Source organism: Myotis lucifugus, unplaced genomic scaffold, assembly GCF_000147115.1.
Source record: "Myotis lucifugus unplaced genomic scaffold, Myoluc2.0 scaffold_0, whole genome shotgun sequence".
Lineage (NCBI taxonomy): Eukaryota > Metazoa > Chordata > Mammalia > Chiroptera > Vespertilionidae > Myotis > Myotis lucifugus.
This window is the reverse complement of record NW_005871048.1, coordinates 38,220,765-38,248,738: the sequence shown is the minus strand read 5'-3', so window position 1 is coordinate 38,248,738 and position 27,974 is coordinate 38,220,765. Positions and strand designations below refer to the sequence as shown.

The 27,974-nt window shown below is 46.6% G+C and overlaps 1 protein-coding gene across 3 annotated transcripts in view; it reads left to right on the top strand.

The window, feature by feature from the left end:
• SV2C (synaptic vesicle glycoprotein 2C) overlaps positions 1-27,078 on the top strand; it is a 159,177-nt gene extending 132,099 nt beyond the window's left edge. The window contains exon 13 of one of the 3 annotated variants that reach the window (XM_023750573.1): positions 26,957-27,078. In XM_023750573.1, coding sequence (XP_023606341.1) covers positions 26,957-27,062 — 106 coding nt within the window. In that variant the 3' untranslated portion in view covers positions 27,063-27,078. Of the gene's footprint in view, positions 1-1,950; positions 2,085-9,274; positions 16,222-26,956 lie in introns of those variants that run through there. The other 2 variants (XM_006081311.3, XM_023750577.1) reach the window with 2 other exon arrangements.
• Positions 27,079-27,974: the final 896 nt, after the last annotated feature.

The window sequence follows — 27,974 nt, the reverse complement described above, 5'->3', positions numbered from 1 at the left end:
GGTCATTAGTCATTGCATCTGGTCCTGGTATCAGCCATGGCATGGCTTCATCCGGTTTTGCTGCTTTTCTGGGCCTGGAGCTGAAAACACAACTGAGACCTAGATGTTATCTCCAGTTTAACCTAAACTCTGTCTCTGGGGTCAACAGACCCGAGGCTTTGTTCCTAAGATTATTTGATGCGGGTCAGAACCTCAATGTTCTGAGGGCTTAATGCTTAAGGGAGTGGGCATGCGAGAGAGAAGGAGGCAGAGAGTCAGGGTGCTGGATGAGGCCAGTTTGAATCAGCCATCTGTCTCAACTTCTCCATTCCACTCACCGAGGAAGTTTCCTGGCTCCTTACTATCCTGCCTCACAATGAAGCCAGTGAGGGAACGTAATTGTGCCCATGACTTAGTTTGCTGACTAATAGTGTGAGGAAGCTGTAATTGGGTGGTGAGGAATAGGATCAAACAGCCTGTCTTGGCCCCTGTTTGGAGCCACTACTCATTCCTGAGAGGGTCCTTATATTTGAAGTGTCTGCATGAGTTCTACAGTTAGGAACCCCAAAGACGTCTCTAGAATTATCTCTTGACCTTCCTGGTCTGTTGGAGGAAAAGCCCAACACATTCCAGTTACCAAAAGAGGTTGCTATTAGAAGAAAATGATGCATCTTGTCCCAAAATGGAGACACAGAGAGACTTTGTACCTCATGTCAGAGAAAGGGCTAGATGGGATTTGGGGTAGAGCTTCAGCAGATGAATAGTTAAAAGAATGGAAGTCCTGTTTTGCCATTTGACATGTGTGAAGACAAATGCTCTTGCCTTCTTTTATTCCGTGTGTGCTTTGTCACCACGGAAGCCCTCCCTGTGAGAGGGTAGAGTCAGTATTGTCTGGACTTTGAAATGGAAGGAGGGTTTTCTTGGGCTGAGCAGAGACATTTGGGATATCAATTTTCATCTGTTGTCAGAAAGGTGAAGTGTCAGCTAAGATAAAAACAGAAATTGCTGTTGATGTTAGCTCAGGTCTTCCAAGACAGAGGTCAAGATGGAACCAAACATGCACAGAGTGATTAGGGGAAGCGCCCGCGTGAGAGAAAATGGGAGAGGTGAAGTCTGGGGCCCCGCAATGCAAGCCTGAGCCCCAGCGAAGGAGCGAGGATGGGTGGTTGGGTGGAAACGTCCCAGACCAGCAATCTAAGGAAGGCCTGGCAAGGCTGCTGCGGGGGAAGAGGGTTGACAGCGTCAGCTTCAGAGGAGGCCTGTGGGTCCCAGGACCCAGCCTGTCACAGGGATCCTGTCATGTTCAGTTATTGCAACAGCGAAATGTGGTAATGAATTTCAGAGCACAGCAGCCGGACAGTGACTTGGAGGTCTGCAAGGTGCATTCTCACGGCTGCTGGCTGACATTCTCCAGCATTTACGCAGATGTTATCAGACAACATGCAGGTCTCACTTCCTTCCATGGTTCAGAGATAACGTGTCCTCCAGAGCAGCATTGCCAAGGCCCAGGTGATTTAGCTGGTACCACCCACTCTGTTTCCGGCGAGAACCTTCTCTTCCATCTCTGCCATGTTGCTGTGGGTCAGGTTGGGAGCCTCTGCTGACCCCAATGGTGTTGTGTGGAAATACCGTATAGTCTCTGTGTGGAGACAGGGTAGAAGGTGTCTTGACAAGGATTCTGGTGAGAAGCTGTAATTTTCACAGAACTCCAGCTCTGCCAGCTCCTTGCCCAGTTTCTGGAATCTGTCCTCAATGATCAGAATAGAACACTGATGCTGGGCTCCCAGCTAAAGTAGCCTCTTGCACCATTTAACAGCCAACTTCTATCAGGAACCCAGTCAGAAGAACTATATTTGGGAAACATAGTTTAAGGTATAGTCTAACCGCTACAAAAGTTGTAGCACTTAAAGCCACATCTGTCAACCACATTACAGATTTTACCTTTAATGTTACACCTCTGACTTTTACTAGGGGTCACACTTGCATTTCCTGTGAAAACACCATGAGGACAGGACAGTGCCCATGACAAGGCACCTTTTCCTCTCTGCAGAGTCCTGCCCACTCCCCACCCCCCAACCTCTGGCAACCACCAATCTGTTTGTGTGTGAGCTCGGTGTGTTTTTTTGTTTTGTTTTGTTTTGTTTCAATTCCACACATAAATGTGATCACACAGTATTTGTCTTTCTCTGTCTGACTTACCTATCTGTTGCCATTCTGTATCCTCTTTCACTTTTGCCATCCATAGACTTCCGGGTCTTTCAGCTCTCAGCTCCCCTTCCCCATACAGCACAGCCTCTTAGAGAGTCTCTTCCTCCTCTTCCCCACCTTCTCCATCAACAGTGTGGAGGAGACCAGAATTCGGGGGGAGGTGCTGCCAGGAAAGAGCTGGGTAACTTATGTTAGTGCTGTCACTTTGCTAGGGCTTGGCCTTCCCATCCGAGAAATGGAGAGTGAGTCAGGCACTCTACTGAGTCTTTAAATGGCCTCATTTAACCTTATTTATCCTTCTTCCAACCCTACAAGTGTAGGTAGTTTTATTCCATTTTCAGGTTACTGGACAGGGCTCATAACTTGGCCTGGATCACGTAGCCTCAAACTCAGATGGGTGCCTCTGTGGTGCCGCTTCCCATACAGACAAATCTATCCCCTCCCAGTAGGTCCGGGTGAAGGTCTAGGAATATGTTCCTAGGAAGCCCACCTGGCAGTTGGGATAGACAGCCATGTTCATGAACCTTGGCCTTAAATGAACTGCAAGTTGCCTCCCAATGGTCACTTTCATTCCATCATTACTCACCTTGGCCCAGGCCCTCACTTCCAAGCTAGGTTTACCAGATAAATGATAAGACACAAAGGCTTTCATTATCTCCCGTCCATGAGTATTTGCATTTCAACAGGAATGAACACTGGGAAGACCTGTGATGGCAGTGCGGGTGGGAGGGGAATGGAGGGCTGCTTTGGGCCCAGAGGTTCCTCCCAGCAGATAGGTAAGGCCTTCTCCACTTACGTGTGAGTGAGGAGGGCCATCCTCCCCGGTCACGGAGGACACAGGACACACACAGGCTGCACACATACCATTCGGCTACTACATACTTGGATGAGACAAATGTCCCCTTTCTCTGAGGATCAGAAAACAATTCAGTCTTTTCTGACTTAAGAATATAAAATTAGATTTTTTTCCTCTGAAAAAGCAAGATGATAGTCTGGCAACAATAAACAAATATGGCCCAACTAGTGCCCATGAAAATGTCCATTACGGAAATCTACTTCCAACCTATTTTAAAATATATTTTTATTGATTTCAGAGAGGAAGGGAGAGGGAAAGAGAGACAGAAACATCAAAGATGAGAGGGACTCATCGATAGAGCCCGCAACTCGGGTATGTGCCCCAACCAGGAATCGAACCGCAACCTCCTGGTTCATAGGTCAACACTCAACCACTGAGCAACGTCAACCGGGCTACTCCAACCTATTTTAAAGATATCGGCAAATTCCTTAGTTCCTTTCACAAGTGTCATATGCATCCCTGTGCCAGTCCCAAAGGAGTTGTGCTGAGTGACTGTAAAGACTGCATGGCCCCATTCCAAAGATGTGGCCGGGACCTAGCTGAGGCTAACTCTGGTCAGGGTGCCCTGCCATCGACACCAGCCAGCTCTAAGGGGAGCAGGAATGGGGCCTGGCCCAGCAGGGAAGGTCTCCAGGGCTGCCCCAGTCCAACCTACAGCTACTGAATAAGGATTGAAAGAGAAGGAAAGATTCAGGATGGGTGAGACACTGCCTCTAATGCAAATGAGCTGATAAAGCAGGACACACACACACACACACACACACACACACACGCACACACACACGCACACACACGCGCACACACACGCGCGCGCACAGGAGAGGTTAAAGAGCAGGAGCAGAGAGGGAGGGAGAAGAAAGAGGCTGGTAAAGCCTTTGTACTGGATTCCTCTCCTGCGGCCACAACATCACATCATAAACATTTTCCTGGCTGTGCAACACCGCCTGACCTTCCCTAACAAACACGCCCCGACCAAGGGTTATACGTGAAGGTGTTCACTGCAGCATCGTTTATGTCCCCCCAAATTATATGCAAAATCACTTCACTTTAAACAAAACATAAGTGACAGGGGACGAATGTTATATTACTGATTGGAAAAGGCAGAATGCAAAATTCTATAAATTCTGTGATTTATAAAAATATGGCTGATTGGAAGCACACTAAAGGGAATTCAGAAATGAAAACCATTTGTTGGAGGGGTGGAGCGGATGTTTTGCTTCGGTAATTTCCTGTAGTATGTACCAGTAAATCCAAGTCAATTCAAAAATGCAGATGTCTCTGGGAGACTGCAGGGCTCTCAGCCCTGGGTACCCCAAGTTGAGAACAGCTGCATGAGGAAGTGGAGACTTGTCTGGGGACTGGGGGGAGGCAGGCCATCTGGCACTTGAGAAGCCATTGGAGGGAATGTCTAAGGCAGATCTGAGTAGGGTGCCACACAGATAAGTCAGGAAGATGTGAGGATATTTTGAGGCAAAGAACACCTCTGCCCACATTCCATCCTTCACTTGGTAAGCTCCTCCTCTTCCTTCAGTCCAGTTCTCTTCTCATCCATCCTCTCTGGGCCCCCATCATACTCCGTGGGTATATTTATCACTGCACTTAGCAGGTTGTGTTATCATGAGGTTGTGTTATCATGATCTTTTCACATCTGTCTAGTGCCAATGGACACTTCATCTTGGGATCCCTGGTGCCTAGTGCCTTACTGAAACGTAAAAGATGCTAATGAGTGATTGTTGAATGAGAAATACATAGAAGAATATGTAAATTAGGAGTTCAAGAAGGACAAATTTGCTTATTAGACAAATATTTAAGAGGTGCTAGTGTTCTTAGCATTGTAGTTTGATAGCTTAGATGGGCTCAGTATTAAAATAACTTAGAATGTTATTTAGTGTTATTTTAAGTTTTTTAGCCCTGGACAGTGTTGCTCAGTGGTTAGAGCATAGGTCTGAGACCCCCCGAAGGGTGGTGGGTTCGATTCCCAGTCAAGGGCACAAACCTGGGCATGTGCAGAAGGCAACTAATCGATATATCTCTCTCATATCTCTCTCTCTCTCTCTCTCTCTCTCTCTCTCTCTTTCTCTCTCTCTCTTTATCTCTCTCTCCTTCTCCCCCTCCCTCCCTCACTTCCATTCTCTGAAAATCAATTGGAAAAATTTCCTTGGGTGAGGATTAACAAAAACACACACATCGCCCTAACTGGTTTGGCTCAGCGGATAGAGCGTCGGTCTGCGGACTAAAGGGTCCCGGGTTCGATTCCAGTCAAGGGCATGTACCTTGGTTGCGGCACATCCCCAGTAGGGGGTGTGCAGGAGGCAGCTGATTGATGTTTCTCTCTCATTGATATTTCTAACTCTCTATCCCTCTCCCTTCCTCTCTGTAAAAAATCAATAAAATATATTTTTTTAAAAAAAACACATAAATAACGTTTTTAGGTTGATCCAAAACCTAGTCATCATTTGTAATATTTTTTCTGTGAGAGAAATGAAATTTATTCTGTGTTTCAAATAGCCAACTTCCAGATGAGCCTTTAGATCATGATGTATTCCTGATTTAAGGACTGCCTGTACTTTCCAAAATGCCCCATGCTGAGGCACTTCCACCAGTGATTGGACTGAGTTGTCCAGGGAAAGTTCCTTTCCAAAAGTTTAGACCAGAAAAGGGAATGCTCACATTTTACCTTTTAACAGGAAAGTTCCGTGAGCTCAGTCTGGATCTCCACCATTTCAGTCCTTTACAGAAGGCAGCATTTTATTTTCTCCCCTAACAATGCCGTCAGTCGATGGGGCAGATATGTCAGCCAATGTTTAAAACAAGGCTGACACTCACTGCCTGAGTGCTGCCTAGTCAACATCCCCGTCTGCTCCCCAGGAGCCTCACAGGACCCCAGCTGACCCTGCCCTGAAGTCAGAAAAGCAAAAAGAAAGAGGCTGGATGGGAGGGCAAAACTACCTCATTTTATTCAGAATGGAGTTTCCTTTTCTCGGTCACCAATTAGTACATAAAATTATATGAATGAACTAGAACTTGCTAAATTGGGAAGGCCCTAAAGAAGGAGCCACACTCCAGCTGCAGGGAGAGAAGCTCTGGTGGCCACATCCCGCATCAGCTGCCTGCACCAGCACCGATTCTCAGAGGGAATTAATGGTGCAGGGAGAAGGGCCGCCTTAATGGAACCAGGAACAAACAGGACTGCTGCCATCACAGGGTACTGTTTGGGGGGAAATTTTCCATTTAAAAGATTTAAATAAATAGGTCGAACAATAACTGAAAACAAAAGATCTGGCTGAAGAGATGGGGGAACAAGGGATAGAGCTTATAGAAAGGTAATAGATCATTTCATTCTTTCCCTTCGGTGCTTGTTGGTTAAGAGGAGGCATGGGGCACTTGGGGGCTGATCAAGAATGCGGTAGCTTGCCCGGCTGCTAAAGTTAGCAAGCGGGGGGCCCTGCGAGTTCTGAGCTGCCCACCCTCAAAGGCCTTTAGGAGCACAAGGTGACGTGTTCTGAGTGTCTGCAGAAGTTAATGCCCTTCCTTGAAGTAAGAACAAGGGAATGAATAAACGAGAAGCTTCTTTGCTTTATAAACAGATAACCCCCAAGGGAGAGCCACTTTGAGAATGATTTTTCTAAGACAGCTGTGCCTCCAATGCATAGAAAATCACCCCCTCCAGTATTTGAAGAAATAATTTACTTATTCAAGGAAAGGACAGTCACGTTTTCTTGAATGCCACCATTGATTTAAGGAGGCGATATGCTTTGCACCCAATCTGAAGAACCGCCTCTGCTTGGTAAATGAAAAAGGAGTTTCTTGGGAAGTAAGGATTTTTGACCACCGTGTTTTAGACATACCAGATGCTCCTGATACGTTTCTCTTATTCCTGCACGGAAATCTCAGAAGCCATCCTTCTCTCCTAAATCTTCAGTGATACAAGGAGGTAGCCGCCTGTGTTTCACACCCTGTTCTGAGTTACACCAGAGGTTTATAGCTTGGGGAAAATACGATTACTTTAACACAGATGTAAATTCCGCGTGGGTCGTTCGGCAGGCTCGGTGTTGAGAGACTTCTTCATGCAGAAGAATGTTTTTCTTTCTTATCAGCAACATACTTACTATACTTACTACCCAATTTTTTCCAGAACAATACAGCTTATCTTACTACCGCAAAATGTACTTGGTCATTTATGAAATGAAAATATAGTTTAAAAAAGTGAAAGAAGTCAATTGAAAAGGCCACATACTGTATGATTCCAATTATATGACATTTTGGAAAAGGCAAAACTATGGAGACGGTAAAAAGATGAGCAGTTGCCAGGGGCTTGGGGGATGGAGGGATGAATGGGGGGAGCACAGAGGATTTTTACAGCAGTGAGACTATTATTCTGTATGGTGCAGTAATGGGTACATGCCATTATACATTTACCAAAGCCCATAGGATACACAACATCAAGAGTGAACTCTAATGTATGGCTCATCAATTATAACAAATGTACCATATTAATAGGGAAAACTGGGGTGGGAGGAAAGGGGGTGCATAGGTACTCTCTTTACTTTTCACTCAGTTTTTTTATAAAACTAAAACTGTGCAAAAAAGTGTTATTATTATTATTATTATTATTATTAATTTGGCACATAGCACTATTGAGTAATTTACTGAATACATACATACAATTTCCCTGATGGGGAGTCAAAAGTCCCAGTTAATGGGACTAAAAAAGTCTATTTATTTCTTAAAACTTCAGCCTCATGGCATCATCTCCATGGACATGGAGAAGGCGGTGAGTGATGTTATTCTACTCTGGTAGCCAACATACAGCCTCCAGCAATTTCATTTGAAAAAAAGTTATCAGTATATTGAATCTTCTTATCTTTCTGGTGGTGGTGATTACTAGTCTCTTTCTTTAAAAACAAGCCAAAAAGAAAAAGAATACCAAATCAGCTTACCTCTTCTCAAGAAGTTCCTATTCTCTCAATTGGAGATTCCGTTACACCCCTTCCTTACTCTACTTTCTGGCGCTGCTGCCCTAGCTTAGGTCTGCCTGTCCTAATAGCGAAGTCACTGGCCCTGCACTCACTCACAGGCTGGTTTTTCCCTGTGGTGTGGGAAGGGGGATGGTTGGATAACCTCAATCAGAATCCACACATCGAAGAAAATATCTCGAGGAAAAGCACAAGTAGTGATGAGGACTTGTTATAACTGGCCAGAGGAAAACCCGCTCTTACAAATTTACACGTCAATCGAAGAAAGCTGTGTACTAAATGCTGCATTTTGCAGCATATAAAATGCATTTCCCTCTGGTGGGGAAAAAACGTACCTAACAATTACCCTGCATTCAATGTGCCCTTAACACGTGTGTACCCAGTGACAGACACCAAGCTGAGCTGGCATAAAGCCGGGGAACTTCATATTATCTCATGATGTCAGTGGTGTCGGCGCTCTCATGAACAAAATTAAGCCTCCTCCCAGAAGACTACAGTAAAACCACACTCAACACACGTAAAGAAGCACAGGTTTTCTTTTCCAAAGACGGCCTTAAGGAATGGGATGTGTCTGAGTGACATACCACCTGCGCCTCTTAAATGCCAGCCGAGTGAGCAAGATCTCCAGGCCCACCGCCCGATTCTCCTCTGTAATTCTTCTCGGGCTTGATTTCCCTGGAACTGTGTCACTAGCTCACGGATGGACCGCCCCCTCCGTGTTCAGCTTCCGCCGGCCACAGCTTCCGCCGGCCACAGCTTCCGCCGGCCACCAAAAACAATTGGGATGAGAGCATGAGAGTCCCCCTCCAGGGTACCGGAAAGATGGGGCATGCAATCCAGTCATTCCTGGTTTTCTCTGAAAATAGGCTTCAGTTATTTAAAACCTCACACTTTAATTAAGCCAGGAAAAAAAAACAGGGAGTAAAAAAAATCTAAGAAATACACTGTCATATATTTTCATTTAAATCTGGAAGAGAGTAGAAACTTTTCTTACTCCCTGAAATTTTTTCTTCGTAAATTGGAACTGATGGGCAGAGTAAGAATCAGTGGCGAGAACGTCAACAGAGGGCTGAAGGAACAGTACCAACAGCTGGGGTTCTCCATCTCCAGATGTGCTGACAAGCATTTAGTTATTTTCTCTAATGATACCCCAAACATGGAGGTCATTGGAAAGTACCTTATGGAACATTTGTGTCTAAAGTCGGAATCTTGGAAGTCACTTTCTCAACCTTGTCCGTGTCTCCTTCCTTCGCAGGGCAACGGGCTTTGGCTTCTTGAACGCACTCTGCAAAGCTGCCGCCGTCCTCGGGAACTTGATATTCGGCTCCCTGGTTAGCATCACCAAAGCAATCCCCATCCTGCTGGCCTCCACTGTGCTCGTGTGTGGAGGACTGGTGGGGTTTCGCCTGCCCGACACACAAACCCAGGTCCTGATGTAACGGGAAACAAGCCATCCGCCCGGTGTTTCTTTCTCCTGCCCTGTGTCAACTCTCCTGACCGACTCAACACTTCAGATTTTTCAGATATAAGAGGTGGTCAGATGTCAGAACACTAACTCCTGCTGTGACTGAAACTTAGATGCATACCATCTTGCCCCTTAAATGTGATTTTGCAGAGGGTCTGGGTTTCGTTTTGTTTTCCATGCATTGTCATCTTTCCTAACTGTGATGCTACTGCCTCCCCAAAATCTAGTGGAAGCATTTTCTTAAATGTCCTGGTCAGCCGGGCCTCCCTGAGGTTCTGCTCGCTGGGGGCCTGGGAGCTAAGAAGAGGACTGTGCAGCTATAAGACATAGATCCTGCTCCTAGTTCAACGTTCACAGGAAGTATAAGTTGGCGTATTATTGCATTTGTGCTGAGGAGAGGGATTCTCTCTCTCTCTCTTTTTTTTTTTTCAAACAGAGTGACATTTCCTGTTTACTTAGAAAAGGACACCCAGCAATTCTAGCTATAACAGCAGAGCCTTTCAAAGAAAACCATGTGGTACCAAACAGGGCTGGGTGGAGCTCTTTCAGGAGGGACAATTAAGGTGGCTCTACTGACAAGAAAAATTAAGGCTCTGCAGTTAGCAGCAACGGTCTGAGTGAGCTGCAAAAGCAAGGTTTCTGCCAGAAAGCCCAATTAATTGCTGAAAATGTGAGGAAATAGTGTCTGTGATTGTGGCATGTGGTTCAGAATGTTAGAAAATGAGAGAGAGATCTTTGGCCTCCATTCATCCCTCCTCCCCCTGCCCCAGCCCCAGATACCATTGATCTTGCCAGAAAACAGATTCAGGAAAAGAAAGCCTCTTTCTAAAAATTGGGTCTGCCTACCTGATTCTGCTGTTCATCCAAACTGTCTCTAGTCTGGAGATTGTCGGGCATCTGCATTGTTGTAAATTTTAAATCAGGGAGACATTCACACGTAAAGCCATTTGGAAATGCAAAGTGATACCTTGAGGGACAGTAGCCCCAGTGACACTGGACTTCATAGCTGGCATCCCTGAAGCAGGTCCCGTCTTCTGTCTTCCTCTGGGCTGGGACACCGGTCAGGGTGTTCTCTGTGGGATCACAGCCTGCCATGCCCAAGGGGCCCTCTGGCAGGCACGGCAGCCTCTCCGGGTGGTGTTTGGCTGCTCATTTTATCTGTGCAATCTGCCTGGGCCTGGAAGAGAGAGGTCAGCAGGACATTCCTAGGGGCTGTCAGCTACATGACCTTCTCACCCCTCAGGCCTGCCCCTCCTCCAAGCTCATGCTTGTTACTCATCATCTTTGAAATCTGAAGCCTTTTTGTAGACGTGCAGCAGTGACCAGAAGCCAGGAATAAATCCCATATTAAAACAATATTCCTTTTTTTAACTCTCTCTTTCTTGTGAGAGGGTTACCTCTTACTTATTATATAGGCGTTTTCAGCAGGCCCAGCCCTGGGGCCTCGCTAAGGAGAGCCTTTGTTTCCAATAGTCATTACATTCAAAGCTGTCTTAACCCCAGAGGCCCCTCTGCCTCCCTCTCCCTCCCTAATGATCCTGGTAGAGCTCCAGACTGCGGAGTTCAGACTCCCTGAAAAGCTTCTTTCATTAACATAAGCCATTAATCGACTCCCCCTTGAAGTAATTCTGGTCTGGGGGGGCGGGGCAGCCTGGGGTTGGGGCTGGCAGGAAGAGGGTGGTTCCCTGGGGACCAGGCTTAGGGCCAGAACATCAGGAAAACTCAAACCAAAAACTGCTAAGGTGGCAGGCAGAAGGAAAATCAATAAAGACTAGATGAGATCTATTAGACCGATAGCAACAAAGCCGGGGAAGAAACAGGACGTACCCTCCCTTCTGCCTGCTGTAATATTGCGGGAGAACAAAGACAGCAGTCACAAACCAAGAAGGGACCCTGTGTGTTATTCTTCCATATGGACTTGTTTCTCCACCTCTCTACCCCTTGATTTCTCTTCTTAGAAAAGACATATTTGGAGACCTGAGCAGGAGTTTTTTGTTTTTTTAGTTGAATGTAGCCTGTGCAGTAATAACAGCAAACTTAAGACGTGTATCTCCATTGACTCATTCAAAAGAAAAGCAGAAATGTGCATGGATGTCGTACTCTTGTCTTCTGTGACCCCCTAACTTTGCTTGCTGGACCGCCTTTCCTTTTAGAAAGGTCTCCCATGTCCACTGTAGCTCTGAATGCGTAAACCATCTCCCGAGCTGCGGAGCTCGGTTTCCAGGGAATTTCATTGGAACGCTGGGTTGGGTCAGAATAAGGTAAACCAGCAGAACCCCACCGGCCATGAGACCGGCCATCAAACATCCCCTTCCAAAGGGCCTTTCTTGGCCTTCTTGTCACCTAATCCAAGCCTCCCAGGTGGCCCAAGAGGGACCTATTCTAATCTCCTGGACAGTCAGTGGTCACAAACCTTCTTGGTCACCACCTTTTCCACCTTTTGTGCAGTTTTCTCTGCCTCCTATTGTTCCCACCACCTGGATTTTCTATGAGAGCTCAGGTTCTTCCCAAAGTATGCGGCGTGGCCTGTCTGGCCTGTTCTGGGGTTAGCTAGATTAAGGTAGAGCCAGGCGATTAAAGAGAAACTCTCCGCTCTATCAGTGTAGAGACTGCCGGCACATGGACGCACAACCAGCATCTCATTTCAGCTACAATAGAAGGAAAATGAGAGTGTGTGCAAAAGCAAAGGCCCGGGAAACAGCCCCACTTGCTCCTCTTTTTCTAACTCCTTTTCTATCTACAATGTCCTCAGAGCTGTTTGGAATCAATCCAGAATGTGCCTGAATCCTATTGTTATTGCTGGGTCCTTGCAGTAGGAAAGAAAACCCAGCTGCTCCAAACTGTAAATCCTGTACCACGTTACAGCCCAGCTCCCATGCAGGCCTGTGCCTTGGAAGCCAAACCCAGCAGCCAAGGGCTTCTCGGGCCCAGAGTGCCGGCCCTGGGAGAGAAGATAGACGGGTCCTAGCCCAAGCTCCACCACTAACCAACAGTGAGACCCAGATCTTGCTGGGGAGAATGTCAGTCATCCAACAGCCCTAGTTTCCCTGTCTGTAAAGGATTGGGACTAGTTGGCAATTGGGACCATTTCAGGATTCTAGAGAATCTTCATGAAAAGGGGGATTACCTACCTTTTGATGCTAAACTCATCTTTATACACACCAAGTAGGTTCAGTTTTGAAACTAAAACATTGGGAAATAGGCATGTATACAAGAGTTCGAGAAGTTGTTTGGGGAGCCCCCATGGATGGGCCAGAGAACATAGGTCTCATGTTGTTTGTGCTTCCAGCCTCGTAGGATCTGGAGCATTATCTGATTTAATGCTGGTGCAACACTTACCTTTGCCCAGGAAAGGACCCACCCTGTCAGGCAGATGACTCTCCAATCACACTGCTATCACAGAGGCTGTTTCCTGTAGTTACCTCTTCCCACTTCTCACTTTATTCTTGAAACTTGGTCTTAAGTAGATCTAGGCCTTCAGAAACAGAGTTATTGATTTCACCTAAGCTGGCAAATGTACCTTCATTTACAGATCTCACCAAATCAGAATTCAGGTTTATGCCAAAAACTACTGCACTGCTCTTCTGGATATCTTGAGATATCAAGAGAGAGATGGGAAAAGAATCGTAGTGACAGAAGGGAGAGTCCAAGGTATCATAGAGAAGGTTCCAGTGAAGGATTAGGGCACGCCTGAGACTTTCTGAACCCTGGGATCCTTTCCAAAGCATCTCATGGGAATACCCTCTGATTCCCTCGCCAAAATAGAATATGATAGTCTCTAGGTTTTTTCTATTCAATATCAAAATGGCCTTTACTTAGTTCTTCACTAAAACACCTCACTTATTTGTGCACTAGAGGCTCTGAAAGCAGGGACGTCTGAATTTGGCCTTTACCTGGTATTCCGAAAGACAGCTGGTTGGTTGTTTAGGTGCTTATCGGCTATATAATTGGCTTCCCTTTGACCTCTATATCATGTTGAACTTAGTCTAGCTACCAAACCTACAGAAACACCAGTCACTTTGCGACAGCAAAAAGCAATCTACACAATGGGACACTCTAAAACGAACTGTTATTTCTTACAGTGTTTGTTTCTGCCAAGCAAAGTATGTTTTAAGTAAAGCTTCTCTCGCAATCTGTGTAATGCAGACAAAAGAAAAGTGTCAGGATCTCCTAGGTATTTCGTGTGTCCCTTCACTGTGTCAGGTGTGGAGTGACAGCTCTCCATGTAATGCCCTTTTGCTCTAAGTATTGACAGTGTCTCACCTTCGGTCTTTCTCAGACAATATCTAGATGTAGTTTAGTAATCCCAGGATTTTGAGTTACAAGGATACAGTTCACGGGTCTGCTTAGGCCCGTGTGTTAGGCTAGCAGGGCTGGGGCAGGGGGGAGGGCTGGGCAGAGCATTCGCTGGTCTCGTGTCATCTCATGTGATTATTCGATAAATATTTATGGAGCACCTTCGTGTGCGTGGTTGAGGCACTGTGCTTCACCTCAGGAAGCTGTTTGGGGAGCCTCATACTGACCCCACTCCATGTTGGAACCCCCTCCTATAAACACAAGGTGTTGTTTTTTCCCAAATTTAAAAGAAGTCATTGGTGGGTAGTGCAGGGGGTCCTTGGAAATTGGAAATACCTCCAAGAGGAGGAGGAAGCCCTCAGTGTCTGGACTTTGTTGAAGGGACTACTAACTAGTACTGGAAAAATGGAGCCACGCGTGTGCTGTTTCTTTAAATGTCTCGGCAGGAAACCGCCCTAAGGTATTATCCCAGGAAAGGAACAGCAGCGAAGATAGCCCCATCTGCATAATGATGTTCATTTTTAAAGTCCCAGTGTCTTCCAGGACATTCTTTTCATGGCCTGAAACTCGAGGGGGGCGGGCAGTCTGTTCCCAGAGGGCAGTGCTGGCGTTTTCTCCCCAGCGGAGTCAGCAAAGCCCTCGGCTGCTGCGAGTCCCCTGCCCTCAGCTTCCGGATGTTTCCTTTCTGATTCTGAGGACTTGTGACTGAGTCAAGTGTCTTTGCAGATATCCTAGAGCAGCTTTTCCCCTCCACCCTCCACAGATAAGCCACCCAGAAAACAAGTTCTGACAGTCCGTGGCAGGAGATTTTCAGATTTCAGTTTCAAACCAGTGCATGGTTGTGGCAAAGGGTCTTGGAGCTGCTAAGGACCTTTGGGGCTCTGCGGGAAGGCGGAGCAGAGAGGGAGTTGGTCATGACCCTCCCCCTCCCCTCTGAGAGCTCTGATTCCTGTTTAACCCACTAGCACTGCTGTCCTCTCCACCTGCCCTAGGCAGTGCACACTCAGCTTCCTTCCTTTCCCCTCGGTTCTTCCTTCTTGTTCCTCCTCGTGTCACTCTGACTCTGGCAGTATACAAGGCAAGGCCCAGCTTGACTGGGGCTAAAGAATGTGCTGATCGGTCTGCGTGTGGTGGAGGCCAGAGAATAGAACACATGAAGAACGTGAGTGGGAGCAGGGATGTGGGCTCTAGACTCTTGGCCTTGACTCAGCTCCCTGTACTGGGCCAGATTTCCCTCTGCTTCTCCATTCCTGTGGGCGATAGATAGATGGCACCACTGGTGTGAAACCTCAGAGAGGCCCATCCCTCGGAACTCATTGGCCTGTGGCAGGTAGACCCGCCTCTCCATGCCCCCAGAGGGTCTTACTTGGTGCAGAAGGCTGGGTGCGTTTCATTCCAATGTAAATGCTGATGTTGCAGAGGTTGCCTCTTCTCTGCCTGCCCTACCACATTCATGCTCCCCTTAGACTCAAGAGGGCCCAGAACTAGAAGGAGAAGAAAGCAGCCTCAGCCCTCTGTTCAGACTAAGACAGCGTTTAACACCAGGCAAGCGGCCCACCCTAGAAGCAGGGATGCAGGGTCCTAAGCAGCTCTCAGGTGCCTGGAGAGTGACTGGCCAAGCCTGCTCAGACCCAGGCCACACCAAAGTGAGCATCGTGGGTTTGCGGGTCAGCATGGCCCATAAGACGGAGGGAAGGAAAGGCCTAGCAAGCTCAACCTCCTGTCAGCACACAAAGGGTTTCTTTCTGCATTTGTATTGACTCAGAAGAGGACCCACAGTGCAGAGAATCCACCGCTGTCTATGGGAATTGTGCCTTCAGGGAGAACACACAGAAAATTGGCTATTTTATTATGTGCAAACAAACATAAATTTGTTTGAAGTTACAGAGTATCTCTCCTCTCACACCCAAGTAGGCGTCCAAGAAGGAAACTCGGTCCTTGCCTTTGACATTCGCCAGGCCTGTCTCGATAGAACAGGACAGATTCATGGCTTAATCTCATTTCCACCACTGTTGTTATACATTCATTGAACTGCATCTATGTCCTAAATCAAGTGGAAGAAAAAAAGAAATGTTCTTTCTTGCTATGTGCTTTCACAGCATCCAAAACGCGGCCGTGTGTCCTCGCCCTGACCCAAAACAGACTGAACAGATTATGTGTCCTTCATGGATGTCTAGATCCTGTAAATAAATTCCTGGGAGAGCCTTGCCTTTCAGGTGAACCCCCATTTCCACAGGCTGAACCCACAACCCTCTCTCCTTGCACTGAGATCTTGGCAATGGTCCTGTCCTTGGTTTTGGTGTTTGGGCGTCTTGTTTTGTGTCTTTTCTGTTTTTACTGCTCTGTAAGACCTCCTGCTATGAATGTCCCAGTTGCCCCAACTGTACTCTCTCTATATATGTGCTGCATGTGTGAACCCCAATAAATTCCGTTTCGGGTTTCTGGAGTCTTCCTCTTAAGTGCAGCTGGTCTTGTTGTGAACTCATCGTTCTGGTATGCTCCTCTGTGTCTGGTTCCTGATTGCCAAAACGTTTGACCAAGTGTGTTTTGACGAACGTCCCGAGACAGCCATGTGTATCCTTGTGAAAGGGCATGCTCTGTGGGGCTGACTCGTGTACAGCATAAACCCATCCAGTGTGGAAGTGTGTATACATTTATATGCCAGATACTTAACATTCATGTAGCAGCTGCACAGATATGTCATGTACATCCAATTAATAAAAGAGCAATTTTTTTTTGCTCCATTATATTCAAATAAAGATTGCCGTGTGACTGGCTTCCCTTCCAAGCATGAATTGACCCTTAAAAAAAAAGTCCTTTTTTAAATGGACAGCGTGAGAACCTGTTTCCCTTGCTTTCGGCTGGCTTGAATTGCTCCTGTGGGCCGGTGTCATGGGTATTGATGTATTGTTGACTTTACAGGAACACTTTCTGATTGTTAGCCAGGACCACTGGGAAGAAAATGTTTGCGGGGGAGTTTGTGGCAAAGCAGATGCTTGTGTTCTTTAGCCCGAGAGCAGGAATAGCAAACAGATTTGTAACTGGCATGTGGTCTCCAATTGATTGGTAGTGGCTGCTTGGAACATGCGTGTGAGAAGAATGATGAGAAAAAGTGCTGTTTTGTAACATTGGCATCGGAGGCAGAAACATGGACTGTCTGCCACGGATTTGCTGAGTACTTTTGACTTCATTTCAAAGAAGACCCAGCTTCAAACCTCTTTACTAATAAAGGGAATTGTTATGCACATAACAAAGAAGATAGGACAATTTCAAGGTTGGCTATGATGTGGCGTGGCAACATTATCTAAGACCCAGGTTCTTTCTGTCTTTTAGATCAGCCATCCCTAGCTCACTGCCTTTTGTCTCCTCATGGGCTTGAGGTGGTTTCAGCAATTCTAAGCATCATTTCATCACACAAATACCTGAAGGGCCAGAAGAGGTACCATCCCCTCTTTATGACCCTTTTTTACGATTAAGGGAATCATTCTTAAATCCTCCAGCAGGCTGCCCCTCTGTCTCGTTGGCTGGATTTGCATCATTTGCCTACTCCTAAACCAGGCACTAGCAAGGGGAATATAATTCCCACCACTGGCTTGAACTAATCAAGAGTCCCCTCCCCCCAGAGAACTTGAAAGGACCTCACCCTTCCCTGAAGCACAAGGCTTCTGACTATGAGAACGAAATTGGGGTTTAGCGAGCAAGGAGGAAGGGAGGTAGCTAGTGAGTAGGCTAGCAACCGTGGGCTCCAGAACTGAGCCATTTCATGCTGCGGCCACATGTCGCTATTTATATTTAAACTTAAAATAACTAAAATTAAATTCAGTTCCTCGGTCACACTTAGCCACATTTCAGGTGCTCAATTACCATGAGATTTGTGGCTGCCATAGAACATTTTATCATCAACGAAAATTCTCCTGGAGAACTCTATCCTGGCCCGGCCGGCGTGGCTCAGTGGTTGAGCTTCGGCCTATGAACCAGGAGGTCACAACTCAATTCCCAGGCAGGGCACATGCCCAGGTTGCAGGCTCGCTCCCCAGTGTGGGGCATGCTGGAGGCAGCTGGTCATTGATTCTCTCTCATCATTGATGTTTCTTTCTCTCCCTCTCCCTTCCTCTCTGAATTAAAAAAAGAAAACACTATGCTGGACACTGTGCATTCACACCCCTCTGCAGGCTGTCCCTTCTGCTGGGGTGCTCCCACTTCCTCTAGCTTCTCTCTTCCCCCACAACGCCCCCCCCCCCCCCCCCGGCAGGGCAGAGCTCGTATTTTTGCTACAGCAGCTCTGTTTCCTGCTCTTCCTCCAGCAGAAATGCCCATCACCCCACCAGTCTTCCCCCTTTCCCAGGCCCCAGCCCACCAGGTCCAGGACCTATTTAGTATTCAGGAAAAGTTACCATCTGCCTCCCTTTTCTGTCTCTCCTGTTGCACGATGAGGTCTTACATGAAGGGGGAAAAAAGTCTCCACAGGCAAACACCCCGGGAGTGTCGGGGATGGCGACAGGCATGGAACTCACCAGATGCTGGGTGTGCCTGGCAAGGATCACTGTGAGGGCGGAAGGACTCATCCACAGGCCTGGCCTGGACCCTCGGCTGCAAAATCCCAAACGTGAAATTCCTAACAGTCGGTGTGTTAAAACAAGGCAACAGAGGTCCTGAAGGAACAGCTTTTTCTCCTGATTGATGTCCCGTGCAATGCAGTCACTAACATCTATGTTAGTTGGCTAGGGCTGCTCTAAAAAAGCACCACAGATGGCTACAGGCCACCACAGCAGAAATGGAGTTTCCTACAATTCTGGAGGCTAGAGGTCCAAGACCAATGTGTAGGCGGGGTTGTTGTCTTCTGTCTCTCTCCTTGGCTTTAGATGGCCGTCTTCGCTCTGTGTGGTCACATGACTTTTCTTGGTACAAGTCTGTGTGCTAATCTCCTCTTCTTATGAGGGCACTAGTCATGTTGGATTAGGACCCGCTCTAATAACCTCTAGTAACTTAATTGTCTTTTTAAAGACCCTGTCACCGAATGCAGTTACATTCTGAGGTACTGGGGTTAGGAGTTCAGCACATGAAATGGAGGGGGGTGCAAGATGCTACATGTGTAATTGTGTAGAGTGTGTTGTGTACATATACTTTGCACAGAATGTGGTTGAATATGCTTGTGATCACATGGAAGAATAGCCCAGGCTGTGTGTGTTGTCAGCATAAGAACACCCAAACCTGTAGAAAATTTTTATAAAGGTTTATTAGAGCCAAACAGATACCAGGTCCAGAAGTAAAATTTCCACAAACTGAGAAAAGTGCTTCTGAGAATTGTCATTTGCAGTTTTTTTATACATTTGGAATGAAGGAGGGAAGATTACATGAAGGTAGGAGAAAGCAAGGCAGAGAAATCTCTGATTGAATGACAGGGGAGTTAACAAGATGTTATGCTCTCTGGAGGACAAGGGATCTGAAAAAGAAAGGCATTTCAAAGGTGTATTAACACAGATGCACAAAAACAATGGACAGGGCTTGCATACAGCAAAGATAACATCTCACTAGGGAAGTTATAGGCCTGAGGCGTGACTGCTTACCATGTCCTGCCCGGGAATTTATGGTCAGATCACCCTACTGGCAGTTAGAGTCATTTCAGAGCCCCCTTTTCATCTACAGTGTGTGTTCATTCTTGTGTGAGGAATAACTCTAGGGCCCTGCACTCATGAGCCAGAAACAGATAACTGGGGACAGCCCAGGGCAGCCAAGCCAGGCTGTGAGGTCCTGCAGGGCTGTTCTCAGACCGGTGATTCTGCCTCCTTCCGCCTCTCCACGTATTAAATTCCAAACGAGACCTCGCTCTCTCTACAACAATTTTATTTTATCCTGGAGTTGATGAGTGCACTGTGGCCTACCCTGCACCACAGCCTCTGAGCAAAGCAGCCCTTCTGTGGCCTGTCCCTGGCACAGCTTCCTCTGGGCCGGGACCAGCTGTGCCCTGCTTGGATGCCAGCATAGGCAGGAGGAGGGCATTCCTGGAGCTTGGGTAGACAGCGTCAGCCCGTCACTACCACCCTCTCTTTGTTGAGTGGGGAGACCAGATGCATCGTCATCTCCTGCAGTTTGCTGTCCAGACACCAGGGGGAGAAGTGAAAGCCACAAAGGAGACAAATTCCTGCAGCCACGGCAGGTTCCAGCCCCTCAGCCGCCTGGGCTCCCTGGGGCCAGAATGAATGAGGCAGTGTGGTCTGGGATCAGGGAGCACACAGTCAGCGCCAACCCTGACTCAGTGCACCAGCGGCCACCTGCCTCCAGTCCTGTTTCTGGGTCCAGTGCCCCAAAGCCCACAGGAGGCAGAACAGACCCGAAATGCACCAAATGCCCTTTGGACTGAGATGTCCAAGGGAATCTCAGCAAATTCTGTTTTGGATGGGCCTGTAAGGAAAGCTACTGCACATTGCAAAAGGATAAACGACTTCTGAGTTGCCCCCACCTCTCTCTTGGGCTTTGAAAACACTGCACATATCCAACCACAGGCCCACCCTTCGCTGCGATGTCGCACCCTCTTCAGCCTCCTGCCTCCACGAGAGGACTGGGCAGCCTCCCCGCAGAGCCCACCTGCAGCACTTCCGGGAGGGCAGGAGCTCGGGCTCTCCAGGTCTCTGTCCACACTGAGAACAGTGGACCTTCCAGTGCAGGGGGCAGAATATATCCGCTGCCGCGAGTATGACTTTGGGCAGAGCCAGTTCCAGGTTTGGGATGGGAGGGACCCTCTTTAAGAAAAATGATACAAAAGTATTTATTTGGAATGAGAAAAGAAGCTACCACAATTTATGAACTTTTATCATAGGCCATAACAAAATCCAGAAAAAGACAATACTAGTTTTTATTGAAGAACTGCCTGACACACCTGTATAATTTTTTCCCTAAAGCATCCTCTTTGATTGCCTTTTTCTGTGACAACGGTTTTGTGATGTCAGTGTCATAGAATAGGAATATAAAATTAGTTTCGATTACTAAGCTGCTGTTTTTTTTGACAGTTTCTTGTTTCTTCACTCCCCACATACTTCCGGTGCTGAAGTCACAGACCACATTCATACTTGCAGTCCAATCTCTGGCTCTACATTTGAGACACAGGCCAGGCGAGTGGGCAAAGCGGGCAGCACGAGTGTTCAGTGGGGCAGCCAGCATAACTTCACCATCACAGGAGTGATTGCGAACCACAGAAATATAAACCCACACTGAATATGTCCCCAACTCCAATTCTTCTTAGCCAGAACCCCAAGTGCCCAGCTCCACCCAACACCAGGCTAACTTTGAGGAAAGGAAGACGGAGTGAAAAGAACCAACAGTTTTAACTGACTACGGAAACAATCTATTCACTTGCAGGTTTTTTGGTGTTTTTTTTTGGGGGGGGTGCACATTTTTAAAGAACATATGATCAGTGCCTTGGAAGGGACCCATGAAAATGGGCGCCCTGCCTCTTAAGCTTCATTAGTTTCCTGGTAACACTCCTCTGAGTTCTGGAGTCACACAGATGTGAGTTTGAACCCTGACTCTGCCACGTAGCAGCTGCGAGGGCATGGAGGAAGCTAAAATTAGTCTTTCTGAGTTCATTTCCACAACCATAGGTTAGAAAGGATGACAGTTTGTATTTCACTGAGGTTTGTGAGGAAATGTAAAGAAAAGGCTGAGCAAAGTGCCATGAGTCCTAAGTAAGTGGTAGCCACTGAGATACACACGGTTGGCTCGAAGCTGCTCCTTCACACTAGGATGTTGAGATGCACTCAGATGGGAGCCAGATCCCGTCGTCAGGCTCAGGTGGGGTGGAGTCCTGGCATTTCTAACTCTCGCAAGACTTGTGGCAGGACCATGTAACTTTAGCTTCTGTTGTCGTCAGCATGCATAGCAGGGACCTTGGCCTGTGGTGACCCTGGCAGCAACTCCAAGTGACTCACCCACAACCCCCAAACCCAGCTGCAGTTCCACTTCTCACAAAGGCAGCCTCACAGTGCCCTGCCAGATGCCCAGGTGCCCAGCTCCACGGGAGGGCCTCTGGCCGCCGGGAAGAGAAGGAGGAGAAGCAGTGGCACACACAGGATGCCGGGACCTTGCTGACTCCAGCCACCCATGAATACATGGTGCAGGGCTTGGCGGACCTGGAACTGCCCGTCAAGAGCTGCCTCTTTTCCTGTTACCTGGGGCTCTGTCATTCATCCTGCCGGATCGGAGATGCTCCACAGAATGGTAGTTCAAGTCTCTCCCAGGTGCAGCTGTGGGGAATACACCCAGAGGAATCTTGCTTCCTTGAGACTAAGAAAAAAAACCAAAGAGCAACTGTTCCCAGCGGGCACGCTTTCAGAACAGTGATGAAGGAAATGAATAATTTATAAGGAGAACAAGGGCCATGTTAAGTGATATCTGAGCACAGGAAGACACCATGGGAAGCCAATGGCGATACGTGTCTGGAGCCCAACTTTGTGCCAGGCCCCATGCTGGACACTTTGGAAATAATAAAGGAGCTAGGAGCTTGGTCTCTAGATTCAGTCAGACCTTACTAGTGCTTCTGCACTAGTAAGCTGTGTGGTCCGAGGCAAGTGCATTAACTTCTCTGAGCCTCAGTCCCCCATCTGTAATATAAGGATACCTATATCCTGCTTTAAAAGGATTGAATGAGATAATACAAATGCTCAGCACACTCTCTTAATGGAGTCTCTGACGCACAGAAGTTCCTGATCTTAAAGTGGTCTAATTATCAACCTTTCCATTTTAGGTTAGTGTTTTGAGGAAACACTTTATAAAGAAATCTTTGTCTACTCCAAGGTCATGGAGACATTCTCCTCACCTAGCTGCTTTATAGTTTTTCATTTCACATTTAGATCTGCATTCAGCTGGGATTCTTTTGTGTGTGTCTTCAGTATCCATTAGAGGACACCATTAAAGGAGTGAAAGGGCAAGCCACAGAGTTGGAGAATATATTGGCAACTTGGATAACCAACAAAGGACTTTTATACAGAATAGATGAAAGACTACTATGAATCAATTTTAAAAAATATAGATAACCCAATAGCAAAGGAGCAAAGACTTAAATGGAAACTTCACAAAAAATGTCCAGAACAACATTAAACATACTAGTAGGAAAACAATTCATGAGTCATCAGGGAAACGCAAATAAAACCATATTATGATATCACCAAGTATTGGCCTGGAGCTCTCATCAAGGAACTCCCACTGCTGGTGGGAAGGTCAATTGATGTGATCGCTTTGGAAAAGTGCTTGGAAATATCTGCTAAAGCTGAAGGCATGCATATCTTATGGTACAGAATTCCTCTCCTTTGTAAATGCCCAACAGAAATGTTTGCATATGTGCACCAATGACATGTACAAGCATGTTTGTAGCCAAATCTGGGACATGCCAGGGCAATACTGCCTTCCCCAGATCTCCCTATACTCACCCATTGATCATCACACCATTGATTATGCTCTCTTCCAGTCTACTCTCTGGCATTCATACATCCTTCTGAACTCCCCATGAACATTCTGATTTCTCCCTATTTGTCAGCATTTTTATGATTTCTTCTAAAATAGATGTCACCCCTAGTTTTCTAAATAAGTATGATTTTCATACCAAGGTCACTAAAGATAATTCAGAAAAAGTAACTTGCACTTAATCGGTTACAAAGAAATTAATTTCTATGGGAAAGGGACATTCTCTTTTCCAAAATTTCCTTATAATACAGTGGCTACCATTGGTTGAGCCCCATGTATAGGAATTAGTGCTTTATATACAGTATTTTTATTAATTTATTTTAAAATGGTTGTATAATAAATTATACAATATTGTTTATTGAATTAACAATAAGTTATTTGTGCCCTAGCTGGTTTGGCTCAGTGGATAGAGCATTGGCCTGCGGACCTAAGGGTCCTGGGTTTGATTCCAGTCAAGGGCATGCACCTCGGATTCAGGCTCCTCGCTGGCTCGGTCTCTGGTCAGAGCTTGTGCAGGAGGCAACCGATTAATGTGTCTCTCATTTCATAATTTCTCTCTGTCTTTCCCTCTCTCCTACACTCTCTTTAAAAATCAATAGAAAAATATCCTCAGGTGAGGATTAACAATAAATAAATAAATAAATAAATAAATATTATTTGTAACTCATTATAATTTACTAGAGGCCTGATGCGGGAAATTCGTGCAAGAGTAGGCCTTCCTTCCCCCGGCTGCTGGCCCCGGCTTCCCTCGCAGCCATGGCTTTGTCCAGAAGGTTGTCCAGAAGGACGTCCAGTCTAATTAGCATTATTACACTTTTATTATTATAGATTGTATCTTAAGTGATTTATAATAAATTTCTTTGTAATAATATTTTATAGCCTAATCGGTATATCATTATCCTCACTTTTCAGGTGAGGAAACTGAGACTCAGGGAAGTTAAGTAACTTGGCCAAGGACACACAGCTAGTAAATAACCAGCAACATTCCAGCCTGGGTCGCTCTGATTTTAGAGCCCCCAATCGTAAGGACTAAGCTCTCCATAGTATTTGCATATTTACTAGTAGGACTGGCCTCGCATCCATGTTACTCACCCAATAGTCTCAGTTTTGTCCCTTAGGCATCACGCTCTAACAGGAGAAGGCAGAGTGTTGCATTCTGGCTTATTAGAGTCCATCCACTAAAGGGTAAGCGTGCTTTCCATGTGTCTGTTCCCACACTGGGCACAGGGCAAGCAACAGTATTTTAGGAAACCAGACAGTCCCCGCCCTCACAGAGCTTTACCGAGAAGAGTCTCCAGAATGTCAACAAGCATTAGTTTAGAATTATTCAGCAGCATTTCTTAAACAGTTGTCCTGTGCCTGGCACTGGGCTGGCTGCTGGGGACATGCGGGGTGGACATACAGGACAGAACCAGTTCCTCTTCTCCCAGCCTACAGTCCAGCTGGGGAAGGCAGACAAGGAAACAGGCAAGGATCATATGATATGAATTATTACGGCAGACATCCGGGGCATAAGGGAACTTCGGGGAGGAGAACCAGGCCCTGACAGGAGGGCTTGGGGAAGGCTTGCCATCCTGGCCTGGCCTTACGTTGGAGAAAGGCCTAGAGACTGCTGAGCTGTCGTGACTTGTCCAGGCTGCCAGGGTGACTTCCAAAGTGCTCTTTTATCTGCCAGCCAACTCAGAGATAATAGCTAAAAATTATAGCGTACTTAACACGTGCCAGGCACTGCTTTCATGCTTCACACTTACCTTCTTTACTCCTCACGGCAACCCCATCTGTTTACCTGAAACCTGCAGCACAGGGAGATGAAGCCGCCCACCCAATCACATGGCTGGAAAAGGGAAGAGCCGTTGGCCCCGGGCAGAAGGCCCCTGCACTGCACCCCTCCACCACACTGAATTGCCTCTCCACCTAGAAACCCCCAACACCAGGTGCTTAACATCACTGCTCAGAACTGTCACTGCCCCATTGCTCATGTTTTTACACAGTAGGCACAGGGATGTAGCCAGAGGTGTGTTGGCAAATATTTAACATCCATCTCTCCAGATGTGTAGTGTTTGCAGGTTTCCTTGGTGTAAATACTCTCACCATGGTTGAGTTACCAGTGTGGAGAGCTACCAGTGTGGTGGCTCTGAGTGTGGATTTGCAAATAGAGGCTCAATCTCATCCTTATACATAAAGCATTTATATCATACAGATGCGGCAGGTGTCAATAACCTCAAAAGCGTAGGTAATGGAAAGCGCAGTAAAATAATTAGGAAGAGATATGTTCTCAGTAGTTACGACCTTTGTCTTTAATATAACTTATTTAATTTTATGTTTATGTAATTTAACTTTTAACAAGGACTGTGTGCTTAACAACAGCTTGCAAAATTTGTGAACATTTGGCAATAGGCTTTTGCATGCCTGTACAACACACGCCAGCATTCCACTGGTCATAGCCACAGGTTCTCTGTTTGACTTGATCTTAAGCTCGAATTACCTGCCTCTGCCTCCCGTGCAGGCTTCAGTCCCCACCAAGCTACCACCAGAGGGAGAAAGGAGAAGGAGAAGGGAGAGATGTTAGCAAGTGCTAGGCACCTGCTACCGTGGCAGTCACTGAGGCCAGGGCTTTACTGCTGTTACTTACTTCACGCTCCCACTAACCTCAGAGGAAAGAGAGGAATAAATATCCTCATTCTGTTTCACGTTTGCCTTGGTATCCCCAGTGCCTTGGACCATGCCTTACACATAGTAGGCACACCCTTACTATTTGTTCAATGAATGAATGAATGAATGAATGAACAATCTGAAGATGCAGTCAAACTCCTGAGCCAGCATACAAGGCTCTCTGTGATCGTGGCCCTGCCTCCCTCTCCAGCCGCCTTTCCTACCACGGCCAAGTGCATACATCTCACTGGCACATGGCATGCTGGGAGACACTGCCAAGACTGCTCATGCTGTCCCCTTGACCTAGGAGGCCCTTCCCCCTTGCTTGCTTTCTCAGGTCAGGCTTCTCCAGAAAGACACTCTGGGAGACAGATTCACATGAAGGAAGTGTTGGTGAGGGCTCTTAATAATAACACCATGAAGGTGCTCTTAGTAATAAAAGCAGCCTTGAAAGTGCCCTCAGTGGTAACACCCACGAAGGGGTGAGGATTGACTGCAATGTTGCTCTATGGCACATCGCTGTGAAACAGAACCACATTTACAGGTGTGTCTATTTCTAAAAATAGTGGAGCAGTAATGGGGAAGAAAGAGCATGGGTGCTGGAGCCACATTTTCTGGATCCATTTCCTGGCCCCGTCACTTCTAGCTGATGACCTCAGACAAGTTGCTTAACTGCTCTGTGCCTCGGTTGTTTCATCAATAAAAAAGAAAAATAGTAACTACCTTTTAGGATTGTTGAGTTAATATAAAGCACTTAGAACAATGCCAGGTGCATAGTAAGCTTCCAATAAATGCGACCAATTATTACCAAAGACGCATATTTTCAGCAACTCAGTTTAAACGGTCAGGAAATGACTGACGAGGAGAAAGATCCTTGGCATTCTTGGCTCTCAACAGAAGCACAGAGGAAGGGGCGGGTTTTGGCCTTCACGTCAATCACTGCGTTTTTTCACCTGCACATACTATGAAGCCTCGTGTCAGACCTTCCACAGCAATAACTTCAGTGGTCAGTTGAAGACTTTCTTTAGCATGTGCTCCTAAGACAGCATTTTCTCGCCCGCCCAACAGGAATCAGCTCCCAGTTGATAATGGCATCACTTCCCATCGATGTTCAGATGCTAAACTCCAGTTTTGTGGGATGAAGGAAGAACATGTGTTATCTTCTTTGTCTTGAGCTGTTTTGTGAGCCGTTTAAAATGATGTAAGGATTAAACAACCACAAATCTTCATGTCCTGAGTGACCACATCCTCCTGTCCTACTCTCCATGCATTTAGTTCTCCTTTCTCAGGGCCCCGCAGCTTCTAGAGCAGTGGTTCTCAACCTTCTGGCCCTTTAAATACAGTTCCTCATGTTGTGACCCAACCATAAAATTATTTTCGTTGCTACTTCATAACTGTAATGTTGCTACTGTTATGAATCGTAATGTAAATATCTGATATGCAGGATGGTCTTAGGAGACCCCTGTGAAAGGGTCATTCGACCGCCAAAGGGGTCGCGACCCACAGGTTGAGAACCGCTGTTCTAGAGGAAAAACATATGGAGAACTTTCCCACCTATCCACCATCGCTTACCTGACTGCTAGCCCTCATTCTCCAGAAGACACAAAGGGAAGGACAGAGAGCAGGGAGAGTAGGGATATGGGAAGAGAGGGAATCCCCAAGGAGGGGAAGTGAAACAGGCTCCCCTCCTTCCCCAGAGCAACCCTTTTCCTGGGGCCTGAGATGCTCCTGCTGAGATTCTAATGAAGCCAGCAGCCAAGTTCTGCTGCCTCATTCTCCTGTGTGAATACATTTGTTCACACCCAGATGGGCTGTGGAGGTCCAGAGCCCCTGAATTGCTGATTATTGCAAGTTTGTTTATTAATTCATTAAATAAACACCAAGGAACTACTATGTACCAGAAGTCATTATAGACACCAGTAGGAAATAAAACAGACATCCCCATCCTCAAGGAGCCTACATGATAATGGGGAAAGACAGACAAGCAAACAAATGAACAAGGTTCTGTAGAATGGTATTCAGAACTCATACACAGAACACAAAATAGGGTGATAGCCCTATATCACTATAGCAGCTACCTTAGGTT